Source organism: Zosterops lateralis (genome assembly GCF_965231275.1).
Source record: "Zosterops lateralis genome assembly, chromosome: 2".
In the NCBI taxonomy this organism is placed as follows: domain Eukaryota; kingdom Metazoa; phylum Chordata; class Aves; order Passeriformes; family Zosteropidae; genus Zosterops; species Zosterops lateralis.
The window spans coordinates 50,535,697-50,549,991 of record NC_139763.1 but is presented as its reverse complement, the minus strand read 5'-3'; the positions used below and the strand labels follow the sequence as shown (position 1 = coordinate 50,549,991).

At 41.5% G+C, this 14,295-nt stretch overlaps 1 protein-coding gene across 3 annotated transcripts in view; it reads left to right on the top strand.

Moving 5' to 3' along the window:
- Positions 1 to 14,295, top strand: part of LMO7 (LIM domain 7) — a 132,015-nt gene that overhangs the window by 45,250 nt on the left and 72,470 nt on the right. For all 3 annotated transcript variants that reach the window (XM_083854634.1, XM_083854632.1, XM_083854633.1), the window contains exon 4: positions 11,522 to 11,628. In XM_083854634.1, the coding sequence (XP_083710760.1) occupies positions 11,522 to 11,628 (107 nt within the window). The remainder of the gene's footprint in view (positions 1 to 11,521; positions 11,629 to 14,295) is intronic.

Here is a 14,295-nt window from a genome sequence, read left to right as displayed (position 1 = left end):
GGTTCCTCTTTATAGTAGTAGTTTTCTTGTTCAATATTCTTCTTATGCTGCAAGTAAAAAAACTTCCCAAAACTGTTATTTTTCTTGTGAGAAGCAAAAGATTTGTGGGGAAAGAAAAATACTGAACCGATCTTTGAAAAAGGTAGGAAGGAGAACCCTGGGAACCACTGACCCATCAGCCTTACCCTGTGCCTGTTTAGATAATGGAACAGCTCTTCCTAAATGCTCTGCTAAGGAACATAGTGAACAGGGACATGATTTGGGACAGCCAAGGGTAAGTCCTACCTGGCCAACCGACTGGTCTTCTGTTGTGGAGTGACTGCATCAGTGGACAAGGGAAGGAATACAGATGTCACTTATCTGCCTTCTGTGAAGCCTTTGATACAGTCCCCCACAATATCTGTCTAAACTGGACAGAGAGAGAGATTTGATGGGTGGATTGTTTGGTGGATAGTGGTCATAGTTAATGTCCAGAGGTAGATTAGAGACAAGTGACATCCCCTAGAGATTCTTGCTTGGACAAGTTTTGTTTAATGTCTTCATCACTGAATTGAGGGTACCTTCAGCAAATTTGCAGGTGATGCCAGGCTGCATGGTGCAGACACACCTAAAGCATGGGATGCCATCCAGGGGGACCTGGACAAGCTCAATAAGTGGGCCCATGGGAATCTCAGGAGGTTTAACAAGCCCAAGTGTAAGATGCTGAACCTGGGTTGGGGCAACCCCCCAGTATTAAGGTAAGGTAAGAAATGAGAGCAGCCCTGCAGACAAGGGCGTGGGGATGCTGGTGGGTGAGGGGTTGGACATGACCCAGCCATGGGCACTCCCAGCCCAGAGAGCCAAAGGTGTCCTGGGCTGCATCCAAAGCCCCGTGGGCAGCGGGGCCAGGGAGAGGATTCTGTCCCTCTGCCCTGCCCTGGTGAGACCTCACCTGCAGGGCTGCATCCAGCTATAAGTACACAGACCTGTTGCAGCAGGTTCAGAGAAGGGCAACAAAAATGATGAGTGGCTGGAACACCTCTCCTATGAAGACAAAGATTTGGAGTTCTTCAGCCTGGGAGGAGAAGGCTCTAGGTTTCAATATTTAAAGGAAAGTTGTAAGAAAAATAAAGACAAACAGCTCCTTTTTAGAGGGAGCTGTTGTGATAGGACAAGAGGTAATGGTTTTAAATAAAAAGAGGATAGATTTAGATTAGATGTAAGGAAGAAATTCTTTACATTGAGGGTGGTGAGGCATTGGAGCAGCTTTTCCGAAGCGATGCTGCATCCCTGGGAACATTCAAGGTCAGGTTGGATGGGATTTTGAGCAACCTGTTCTAGTTGAAGATGTCACTGTTCACTGCAGGGAGGTTGAACTAAGATTATCTTTAAGTTCCCTTTCAGCCATTCTATGATCCCATGTTATTATTATGAGGAAAAAAAATCTTTTCACCTGGGAATTGACACAATGCTGTATTTCAAATGCAGCCATCAAATAAAGTTCTAAATTTCTCCCTTGATGTATTTTAGTGAGATTTTGTCATTGCTCAAAAAATTGCAATTGGAAATTAGTAACTGTGTTTCCATTGGCAACTAAAACTTCTGAATTTTACATTACTTCAAACTCCTAAGCAGATGTTTCTTCAAGTTTGGGAACATGATGGCCACAGTAACTGGGATGAAAACTCTGTTTAAATAGAAAACAACAAAAAAAGAGGGTTTGGGTTTTTATTTATTTTTTTTTTTTTAATTTATGAAGCACTGTAGAAATCTGATTTTTAAGCAGTTAAGTTTAAGTTATGCTGCTTCTTGTATAAGAAGTTTTTAATCTCTCAGATTTTGGAGTACTTCACAAAAAAAGAGTTCTTTACCATTGCTTCAGTTCTATACCTAAAGATAGTAGAGAGAGGTTATTTAGAGTTTTAGTGGCTTTAGTGCTGAGGTTAATAAGCAAGTCATAGTAGGATGAGGAATGAAATCTTGACTTTCAGTCCAGTTCTCTCATTGATCACACTGTAAACCAAGAAAAGGGTAAATTAGCAAATGTCAGAGTAATGCAACACCTGATAGGAATGTATATGGAACTATAAATCACTTTTGGTAGTCCTTCTGCTGTGTTACGGGAAAGAGGCATGTAGCCTGTATGGAAATACCTCTAGCAGACAATTAAGAAAAAAGGATTGTGTGCTAGAAAGGAAGTATGGTTATTAATAGTTAGAGATGACATTGTTCTGTAGTCTTTCAATGCCTGATAGTGGGAGTATGTAATCTCAGCAGTGGTTTACTGATGTTTTGTGCCCCTCTGCTTGAAAACACATGGTACATTTCAGCCTTAACTCTGAATTTCCTTTAATTGTTTTCTGTTGCTGCCTAAACACTTTGAAATGTAGGGTGTGGAGAAAGAGGAGGTTGATGCAAACTCTTTGTGAAATTTTTAGTAGCTGCTCAAGACATTAATCAGGCAGAGTGAAACCTGGATGCAAGGTTGAACTTGACAAGTTTTTAGGTGAGTGATGGTGAAGTGAAATGTGTCTATGAGACATAAGTGAGGGGGAAGTGTATGGATGCAGACCCCAAGAAATGGTGGTTCAGCTACTTGCCCTGGCCTCTTGCCGGGGGGGCAGTAAGTGCTGTGCCTGCAGGTTGATCTCTGAATCAAAAGCAGTATTTTGGGATGCTTTAAATGAGATCAAGTCTTCAAAGCAATGCTTTTAGTGTACTACTGGGATGAGATGTCAAAATGCTAACTAATTAATTAGTTTTTAAAATTCTTGTCATCTGACTATAAAGTAATACAATTGGCAGCAAGAACTTTCTAATATGGAAAATTTTCATCATCCTTCTTCCTGTTCTAAACCAAAGCTCTGAAAAAGTATTATCCTTTTTGCCTCAGTTTGCTGTCACTTAACAAAATACATAAATATGGTTGCCAAATGAACTGCAAGAAATTTCCATTTATCAATTCAATCAGCTGTAGTCTGTGGTGTACTCTTTCGTTTGTATGCTATTTTTATTTCTGAAGTAGCTGATGACTGGTGTCTGTGTTTGTCAAGAAACATTCCTTCCTAACTGGAAAAAAATGTCAACCATGTAGAAGAAGTACACACCTTAACTCATACTTGTGATATTCATAATCTGATTTCTCCTTCCTTTGCCAAGGAAGTGCAGGTTTGAGATTCCTTGCAGCACTCAGTGTTTATTTGTTTTAAATCTTTATAAGCTGGACACTGCAGTAGCTTCCCCCCCTGTCCTCCCCACCTCTGGCTTGTCAGTGTGAGGTGTTTAAAAATCAAGGCAGTTTTCAAAGAAAGTAGATGTTAATCGTCGCGGTGATGCTTTCTCTGCGGTTTCAGTGGTGGAGCTCTGCAGCTATGCTATTTACCCTTCTGTTTGGAGCAAAATCCTCATACCACATCTCCTAATGCCTGTCTGAACACCTCCGCACCCATGTGTCTGTGCTGAATCACCCTCCTCCAGCGAGCAGAACTATGTGAAAGGACTATTAACAACACCACCAGCAGCAACAAGTGCTGCCAAATGCAGGGTGCTGAGCTGCTTCAGCTGCACTGACTGAGCTCGCTGTCTGCATGGCAGGAGGATGGGGAGGGGGAATGGGGAAGCCTGGCACCGATGCAGGGGTGCAGGTGGGCTCCAAGGCAGGTCATCTCCAAACCAACTCATCGATTCAGGGTGCTAGGAAAGCTGCTCGATGGCATGGGATAAGCCCATGTAGGGCACAAAGGATTAGATGCAGTGCAAGGATGCTACTCCTGTTAAGAAACAAAAGATGCCTGGCTCTTGAAAGAAGCAAGATTAGAGGAAACTTCCAAATGCTCTCTTAGGAAGAATGAAGTACTAAATAATTGTCCAAAAATCAGGGACTACATGAATTGAGGACCTGAGGCTCTGTTTCAAGTCCTGTGTATGAAGAAGCTGAATTTCACCTATATCAAGTTGTTAATCTCTGTGAGCAAAACAAAAAAAACCCCTTATGTATACAAATAAAAAAGGGGAGGCAGGTGGAGGAAGAAAAAGAAAGCAAGCTCTGCCAAAATTTTGTGTTTCAAGAACAAGAGGTCTTTACTTTTTTTATTACTCATTAGGCTTCAGGGGAGTTTCACCTTTAAGTGGATTACTGTCATTCCAGTTTTGTGTAGTGGGGTGATTTGGCATTGGAGTATTTAGCACACTTCGCTTGCAGAGTCTGTTTTGTATAAACTATTCAGGGTGTAAAGCATATCACTTGATTTTTTTCTTTTTCCTTGACTTTGATTGGAATGCAGCTAACTGGTGAGAAAGTTAAGGCTTGTCTAAACCAGGAGATAGCCCAGGCTAGTTCTTACATACTGGCTTTCCAAGCCTATACTTTCCTTACATTAGGAATGCCTGTGAGTGGGTGAGCTCTATTAACAAGGCTTGTCTGCCAACATGCTGTACTTTTGTCCTTGTCCATTCCAGATGGCCTTATTTGGTAGCAGTGACATCCCAGAAACACACCTGCAGTTTACAATCTGATATTCACTCTCTTATCAATAAAAGGCTCATTTGGTACATCATTGTGTGATGTAACACAACATCATTGCCGTGATATATGTCTGTAATGTCATAGTGAAGGTTATGCTGCAGCACAGCTAGAGATAGAAGCCTAGGAGGCATTTTGAGTCATTGAAGACAGTTGGTCCTTTCTTATGTTAAACACCTTAAAACTGTCAAGTCAGAAGTCCTGTTTAAAAAACCCAACAACCCGCATGAATTTCTCTTTTATGTTTTCCTTCATCCAGTTACTCCCATTGTGAAGAAACTGCGGAGCTCAGTGCTGCAGGAGGTTGCAGGCAATAAGGTGGGCTAACCAGAGGTGTCTTCTGCTGGCCATTACACATGGCGGTGGGCAGTGCCAGGACCTGAATAACAAGTTTTGGGGAAGATCCTTCAATACACACTTTGGTCTTACAGAGATCTTACAGTAACCAGCTGCAGTCATTGCAGATGGAATTGGGGTTGGAGAGACAGATGGACCTTTTTTTCTGAAGCCAGAATGATTCTTTCTCTAAGGCTGTGGTTCCCATAATGGTTGCAATGGTGAAGGGAAATGCTCCTCCTCTTCCTGGCTGATCCACAGTTATTGATACTGGCACCACCAAGGTAGCCACAAAGTTTGTGCACAAAGTTTCACTCCTGCATTCTCACAGCAGGAGCACCTGCTTTCTGAGAGGAAAGCTGGCAGTGAATCATTAAAGGTTTGGTATCTGTAATCACACATAGAGCTTGGGCAGGGAATCCCTGTGTCAAGGATCACAGTAATTTATTGTTTTACCCAGTGTGGAAAAGCAATGAAGGGCATGCAGAGGGGAGTGGCAAAGCAATTAACGCAGTTTCTGATCTTTGGCCAACATAGTGCTCTGTGCACTCTGTTATAAGGGGGATAATTTACTGAACAGAAGCCCTGAGGTCACTCTAAGTCAAATTATGTCTGCAGGATTGTTTTAATTACTATTTTTAGTTTTGGGCCCAAAAAGGGAGGAAAAGAGGAGTTTAGGTATCCTATCCACTCCTCTTTCTGCATTTGGTTCAAGGTTGAAACTGTTGGCCTTCAGAGAAATGCAGAGAGCTGCAGGAGCTGGGATCACACACTACAGATAGGATGGGTGGGTAATGGGCACTAAACATCCTGACATTCAAGGCCAAGGTGGTAATGGGGAGTTCCTGGCTCCCAGGCCTGTGGTCAGACCACAGGGTTTGTATTCAGCCCTGTTCCCTCCTATCCTCTCACCCCTTCTGCCCCCACCTGCACGCGCAGCCGGAGCTAATAACCGAAACGTACCTCGGAGGAAGAGCAAGTCACCCAACTTGTTCAACGAGCTCCTGCTGCAGGTTCTTTCCTTTTACCCCACCTCTGAACATAAACAATGTGTAGCTGTGCAGTGATGCTGTTGCCAAATGCAGCTCTAAATTCTGCATTAAACTGATTTGAGCCAGCTTCAGTGGACAGTATAATGCTGTGTCTATGCAAAATATTTCCTACTTTGAAAAAATACCATTTTTTTTTAATGGAAATTTGCCTTACTTAAGGGAGTAAGGATGCCAATAAAGAGGGTTTGTCATGAATGCGGAGTTGAAGGAACACAGCTTTCAAGATGACTAAATGTCTTGATAAATGCAGTACTAAGGAAAAATGCCTGTTAAATGTTATCTACTCAAATGATTTTCAGAATTATGCAGCCAAAAAATGCATCAGTTTCTCTTAAAATGTCAAGAGTTTTTGTTGCTAGGGACTATAGGTACTTGGTGGTTTTGCCTTTTTTTTTTTTTTTTTTTTTTTTAAATCCTGGAAGCTGAAAATGATTTCTGGAACCAAATTGTAGTCTGGATGATGATGTAACATTTAGTGCAACTATGCTTCATGGCCTTGCAAGCATAGGGTATCATCCCCTTCATACACTGAAAATAATTGCTTAAAATCCTCCCCAAAACCCACCCAAGCACCCTCCTCCCCAACTCTCCCCTCCAAACTAGAGCTTTAATAGCTGTAGAAATAAGGGGTTTGACTGAAACAGTGGGTATTTGTATCAGAATAGGAGACAACCTTGAGTACTGTCTTTCATTGGCTGAGACACTCAGGAAAAACAGAAAAACACCATGTTAATTAAATTGTTTTTCTCCCTGTTGCCAAGTGATTTGAAAGATGTGCCATAACTTGTATGCCTACAAGATTTCATTGTGTTTTGGTGCATATGCAGGGATTTAGAGAAAGTTAACTAAGGAGAAGACGAGGCTTACCACACAGCATCACTGCACCCTAAAGAAAGAAAATGTATTTACATACTTGTTTAAGTTAATATTCTTGGCCCACACAGATAATCATGATAATGAGGGATTTTTTAAAATAAAATTGCAGCTCTATTACACAAGCCAAATTTAGTGTGATGTTGCGTTGCCTGTAAGCAGTCAAAATAAGATGGTATTTACTCACTCTTATGGGGAGACATCTTTTATTAACTTTTACTTTAGTAATTTTGATTTTTTTTTTCTGTTTTACACACTTCACACTCTATCTCCCTTTTTAGATAGGTAGCTTTGAGGTTTTCTTCCTACTTAAGGTCAACCTCCTCTTGATCTTTTTTGCATCTTTTGTCTTTTCTCTTACTTTCCTGTTGCTTGTGCCGATTTATTCTTCCTGGTTTAGAGGTGTTCTTTTCCTCAGTTTTTTAGGTGTTGAGGAACCTCTGTACTTCCCCACTACAGCACTCTGTCTTTCTTTTCAACTTCTTGCCAAGGTGACATACATTAGGAGTTGATCACAGGTGCAACACAGAACCACTGCCCACTGCCTCAATTTTTTTTCCTTTTTTTTTTTTTTTTTTTAAAGTTGCACTTTAAAATTGTTATTTTTAAAGGAAGGTGTCCATATCCTTGTCTTGCCCCATAGAGTTACCAGCTTCTTTTTTCTTTATGGTCAGGAGGATAGGGATGGGGATGAGGAGCCCTGCAGCAGTGGCCCTGCCCTTCCCCTCACCTTCACCTGCTCTGGCACAGCCTCCCTGCCCCTGGCCTAGGAGCAAGAGTAGCACTGAGGACCAGCAAGTGAAGGAGAGGAAAGACAGCTCTGCTCAGATGCTGGGAGAAGGTGTGGACCACAGTCTCCTTTTCAGTGTAGGGATGATATCTTGGCTCCTTCAAAGCACTGGTCAGAGGGAAGGGTTTGTGTCTAGTGATGCCCCCCAGGGACCAGAAATTCAGGCACAGAGCTGAAAGTATATAATATTGTTTGCCTTTTCCCCAAGTAGCAGTATTTAAAGCCTGTGTGTGTATCACCTGCTTCCTGCTGGCAGCTCTGTCTCTTCCATATTATGACTTTGTAGAGCTTTTGAGTGTGGTTCACTTTGAAGTTTGAGGCAAAAATGGAATACTGAAGGATAATAGTTCCATCTAGCCAGTGTTCTACGTTGTACATTTGACATAAGTCTGTACAGCATGTGGAAAACTCAAGCCATGCTAGGAACATTTGAAATGCTCTGCTGTTCCATCATGCACACCATTTGGGGAAAAAAACCAGCCCTTCCCACAGTCTCATTCAAATCTCCCTACCCCCTCTCACTAAGACACTTAAAAGTAGTAAGCATACCAGAAATGAATTACACTTGAATTTTGTGGTTTAGACTTCAGGCTTTATTTATGTTGTGATTTAAAACCTGTAATTCTGTGGTGCTTATTCCAACTTCAGATGCTCAGGGAAATGCAGTGATTGAGTTCTCTTAATAACATGAACAAAAATTACTTTGATGATTTTATCCCTGTTAGTTCAAGAGCTTTCTCTAATAACGGTCTGAACCTTATGTTTTCTGCAAAAATGTTTTTGATCTGCCCAATGATGAATCCTTGCTTTTGAAATGGGCAGCTCTTCTCTCCCCTTCTGGTTTTGCTTCTCTTGTGTTGGTAGGTGGCACCAGTATTGCCTCTCATGATCCACTTCATTGGTATAATAGAATCAAATTCTCCAGTTTGTCTTTAGTCCCTCATCTTTCCTTATCCTCATAATCCTTTTTCTCCACTAATTTGTTTCTTTCTTAAATTTAAATGGCCTGCTCATGTTTACAGAGATTGAGAACACTTTGGTGGCAGAGGACGGTGGTAGATGCAAGTAGGAACTATTTTCTCTTAAGCACATCTTGTCAGTGACTTTTGTCACCTGGAGATAGGTCTGGTGTGTTCGCTTCTCCAGGACTTTGAGATCTGGTTGTTTAAATAGAACCGGTTCTGTGAAATGTGATGAGATTCAGATTGCAGTATGTCCTTTGAAGCTGCAGTGGCAATGACCATTAGTCTTGTTAAAGTACAGTTACATTGGTAAAAGGAATAGTGTAATGGTTTCTATATTTGAATGTATTAATCACTGAAAGATGTTCCCTTTCACATTTCTAATGATAAATTTAATTGGAAGGTTGATAACTTATCTTTTTTTTCCCCTACTTATTTCTGTGGTGCTATTTAAAATTGATCTTCCCATTTGTTATTCTGGTAGAGTTTAAAATGGCTGCTAGCTATTTTGAGACCTGTGGCTTTGCTGATTAGCTATGATGATTAGGGATGGTCAAGAATAACTTGGCAAGAACAGTATTTAGAAGTGCTGATTTGTTTAAGTGATACCTCTTTGTGTCAATATCCAAACCTGATAAATAGCCTTTTGGGTGTGTCACCTCTTGATGCTGTGAGGATCATTTCCAGGCCCTGCAAAACAGTGGTGTTGGGGTAGTAACCTGAGATGGCAGGCGTGATCAAACTTCTGGCTTGGGAGCTGAGGGAAGGAAGATTTTGAGCCATCGCTTTATCCTGCACATGTGGACTGTAACTAACGGTGTTCTGCCTTCCATGTTATCTCTCCCTGCTTCTGACCCCATTCCTGATAGTCTTGACTCCTGTCAGCAGGGATGTTCTCAGGGGCTGTAAGTGCTATTTACCAGGGGGTTGATGCTTGATAGGTTTAATTGCTGAAACACCTTCTAAATTAATTCTGTCATGTGCCAGCAGTTTGGTGGTTGCGCAGCCAAGCATCCACTGATGAGTAACTCCTCTGCTTTGTTTTTGTTGCTCTCAGGGTGTAGATGACATCTATTTTTCTAAACCTGACTCTTCTTCCTTGTTTACCTGTACAATGTGCTCATTTGCAGCCCTGTGGTTGACCTAACCCATTGGTCTGGGAGTTTGCTCCCAGTTGTTGTGGTGACCAGTCAGACCGATCAGACCATGTTGCCTCCACTGGTGTTGGTGTCAGTTCATTACCTTGGAGTTACTCATTCTTTCTGCTCTGCTGCTTTCTTCTTGTGCCTTACTGGTCAGTTTCTTAGACTCCCTAGTCCCCTGAACACTGACCTGATGGTTGTTTAGCAAGTAGTTCCTCTTCTTGTAATGGGACTGTAGCCTGTGGCTTCTTCCGTGCAGAGGAAACAATGCCTTTTCAAGTCCTTGCTGTTTTGGTGCTAATGTGACACTGAAATATTAATTGCATAAAGCTGACACATCTAGCCAGCTTTCCCCATATTGCATGGAAAGAAAAAAGGGGCACTGCATGGAAAGGAAAAATAAAATCCCCTTCTGAGGCTGCGTCACCCAGTGTGAACCTATTCCCTGGGTGAAAACACAGGCAGTCCCCTGGGCACTGCAGGGGCCAGTGCCTGGGCATAGGTGAAGCTGCCTGTCCTCCATTCTTCCCAGCTGCCTTCTCTCATCTGCCACCACAGAGTATCCCCCATGTTTGCCATCCTGTTGCAGCCCCCACCATGGCACATTGCATCAGGCCTTGGGGCATAACCTTCATGGTATGAGACACCTGGGATCTTTCAAATGTGGTAACGCAGAGCCCGCAGCCTGCATGGGGAATACCTTGCTCAAATATTTTCCTAGAATTAAGCTATGTTTACAGACTGATAAGAAATACTAGAATCCCTTCAAAACAGAAGGTTGTGGGGATTCTTTGGTTTGTTTTACTTTCTATATTAGAAGCAGCTGTTATTTTCTTTGTAGATTTTTTTTTAAATGAATTTTAAATGAAGGAATAACTGTTACATCCAGTGATTGTATATAAAAAAAAAGTTTAAAGCATATTAACTTGCTAAAGCAGAGCTTCTCTATACTATGAAATTCTGATTCCAGCATCTTGACTTACAAACCCTTAATGACAGGGCTGCGTGTAGCTTATGAATTAAGTAACTTCGTGTACCTTTTCCTTTGGCTTGCAGCTGAAGGAAGCAAGTGCGCAAGAGGGCACATTCTTTTGTTGTTGATAGCATTCCGCCTTAACAAGGAGGAATTTCTTGCCTATTGCCCACTGTTTATGAAGTGGAAAGAGATCACAAGTTGTGTAATCTCTCTATATATCATTAGATATATTCTTTTTTTAACATTTCACTCACGGGTTGGTCCATCCTGCAGCAGGTGCAGAGAGTGGGTGCTGTACCTATATTTTGTTACAGATTGGTGTGAAGTTGCAGGGGGGGAGTGGGAAGGGGAGGAACTCGGAGAAAAGCCCCCCCCCCCAAAGTGAGGCAGCAGCAGCTCTGAATACAGTTTGGTTTCTGTCTCTCCGGAGCTTTGCTCAGCAACCAAACCCAGACTCCAGGTGCAGTATTCCCTCATCAGTCTGTGAGCATAGAAACGAAGAGTCCCTCCTCTTCTTCCTCCTCTGCCAAGAGTTTCTGGGTGGTGAATGTCAGTAGCTGGAGTTATTTTTAAAGGCAAGAGGTGAGGCTTGTCGTGCAAAGCTAGGAAGAGGGCGTTTGTTTGCTGAGCAGAGCTGACATCAAAGTGGGGATTGCTGCCTACTGGCTGCCTTATGCCAGGTAATCTTTAACATACCCCTCAGTCCCCGAGATCGCAGCCCAGCCTGCCTGTGTGCATGAGAAACGAGCAGTGTTTATGATCCAGAAGATTGCTTTTCCAGTATTATTTACGTGAGCTGGACTTTGACATTTAAAGGCTCGCACTAATCATCTTGCAAAACCTGCTTAGTGCTCTTAACTGAGCAACTGCTTTCTACTTCTCTTTGCAGGATAATATAAATGTTTTTCTGAAAGCGTGTGAAAACATTGGACTGAAAGAAGCTCAGCTTTTCCACCCAGGAGATCTTCAGGATTTGTCCAATCGAGTTACAGTCAAGTGAGTTTTGTGGTTTTGTTTTCTCCTTTCCTTTCTCCCTCTAAGGTCTTTCACGGTCTATTTTTTTTTAAATATTTGCCTATGGAAAATTCTTCTTTTAATCTATGAGCAATTCTGAATACTGTGGTGAGGGTTTAAGCCTTGTTAAAGCTAGTGGATACAACTTGCAGAAATGTAATTTAAAAAATGAAATATTATTATAATACCTTACAAGTAAACTAATTGTTAATGAATATTTACAACATTTAATACGAGATGGAAACTGTTCAGCTTATTTTAGACTTGGAGCAAAATTGTTAAATATATTAGAAGCATCACTTTTCTTTATGATTTGTGGTTACCAATGTAAATCTGAAAGGCTAAGGTGGTACTTCTCATACTTATCCAAATGGATTTGAGGCTTAGGTATGGTGTTCCTAAAGCACCACTGGTCTTCCCACTCCAAGTATTAGTCAGATATTTGTCTCTGAGTGTCACATCCCCTGTCAAGGGGTATGTGTGTGTGAGAGAGAGTAGGAATTAAGTACTGAATTGCATGAAGGGTAATTGGCATGTTTGTGGAGGTGGGAGTTTTCCTGTGAAATAGCAGTGGCTTGGTTATGATATATATTTAGTGGATTTCCATATTTCAAGACTGCTGTGTTTCCTAATAAGAATTTTATTAACAATTTCTGAGAGATTAGGGTGAAACTTTACTGTATAGACAGGTGTTTTAAGATAAATGAGTTGAGGCAAAAATCATCCTAGGGCACCTTGATTTGTTACAGTATGAACTGTTTTTATTACATTGTGACAAAGGGGGGAATTTACTGTCTCCAAAAAATAAAATCTTTAGTGGGTTTTGCTGGAAACCTGTCAAGTTAAATGTAAAGGATTGATTCCTGTCTTAAATTTCCTGTTTCATCAAAGAGGAACAGGCAGTAATCCTTCTGTAAATTCAAGGGAAAAAAAAAGGTTGTGAAGTGACATGTAACTGCTTTAATTAGAAAAAAATCTCTTGTAGGTGGGTTGGGTGGTAGCCTGTTGACATGCTCTCTGCCTGGTTTCAGAATGAAAGTTCATACTGTTTTGAGGTCTGATATGTGAGATGGCAAATGTGTTTTCCAGTCTTTGGCTCGTACCCGAAATGTAATTTCTCACTAATCTGGTGTTTAGGGACTTGGCACCTTTCCAGGACGTTGGTATTCTCTCTGCTGGTTCCTACGTCATGCCAAAAGCCGGAGGGTTGGTAACCTCTGCCATGCTCAAATTACCCACAAAGCCCCAGCAAAAGTTATTTTGATGGAGGTTTGCTCCAAGGGTATGGCTGGGAAGGGTTGGAGGCAGTCAGGGGCTGGTGTTCAGTGGCGTCAATAGCGACGAGCTGGAGCCCCAGGGAGGTGGAGGTAGCCAACTGTTGTGCAAGGTGTGTTGTCCAAGTCATCCCGACATTAAACCACAGCACCCCAGTGAGGTCAGCTGTGAAATTCATCCAGTGGGTCTGTAACTGAGGCTTTTTGGGGTCCTTTCAGCACCACCAGTTCCCTTCTCGGCTCCATGAGCAGAGAGTAAGGCTGGAATTTGAAGTTGTCACGAGGCAACGGGGATTTTACATCGTACTTTCTCAGCAATGGTTTAATTAGTGTTTTTCAAAAAAGCAGATTTAACTATTGAGTGCTTCTTATGGACAGCAATGCGGGGGGTCTGGGTTAGAGTCAAAAGAGCTGCCAGCCATACAACCATGTTCTTGTAATTTGTTTCAGTATGAGTTTGCTTCCCCACACATTATATATCATATGACAGTCCCACAGTGTGTATTAAATGCTTACACAGTAATTCAAAACTTCTGTATCTGAGCATGCTGTAAAGTGGTGTCCTAACTATACTAGCACTTTTGATGTATTTAGGAGGTTCAAGAGGGATGGGAGGGAAGTTTTGTTCCAAGAAATGAGGGAAATAAATTACATGAAGATAACTCTCTCCATTGAAAAGTTAATTATAGAAATAATTTTATTACCCAGAGGGAAAGCTATTCTTCAGAGGATTCTCAGAGAGATTTATATTTGTGTCAGGAGAGAAATGCTGTCTGATCAGGAAATTTTTATTTTTAAATAGAAATAAGTAATTTCATACATTCAAGATGAATTACAAATGTCTTCAAAACTTGTAGGGTGCCAGACCTCAGAAAAGGGGTACAATTTCATATCTAGCTTTTGTGTATCCTCTCTTAACTGTAGTTGCATAATTAGAAGTAGATAATTTCTTGTCACAAGGAAGGAAAAACTTTTCATCTGCTGACTTATTTAAAAGATTGCATTTAACTTTTGGATTTCTAACATTCCTAAGCAAATTCATTTTGTTGCTATCACCTGAGGCTAATTGCCCATATCTTAAAGCAGCTGTGATATGTTGTATGGGATAACATTAATGTGTGCCTGAAGCAGTGTGTATTTTGACACCGCAAGAGGACTGCTGTGTTCTGCTGTTGCACCACTGTTAGCACAGGTTGTTTTTATCTACCCAAAATAGATTAAATAAACTGTTGCTTAGAAAAGTCAGCTTCACAGGCTGGGGTGGCAGAGTACAGGGGTGCTGGTAGGACACATGCATGTACTGTCAGGAATGACAAGGTGTTTGATTTGCCTTGGATGTTGAAAATTGGTCAGAGGAAGGTACCATTAGAAGGGT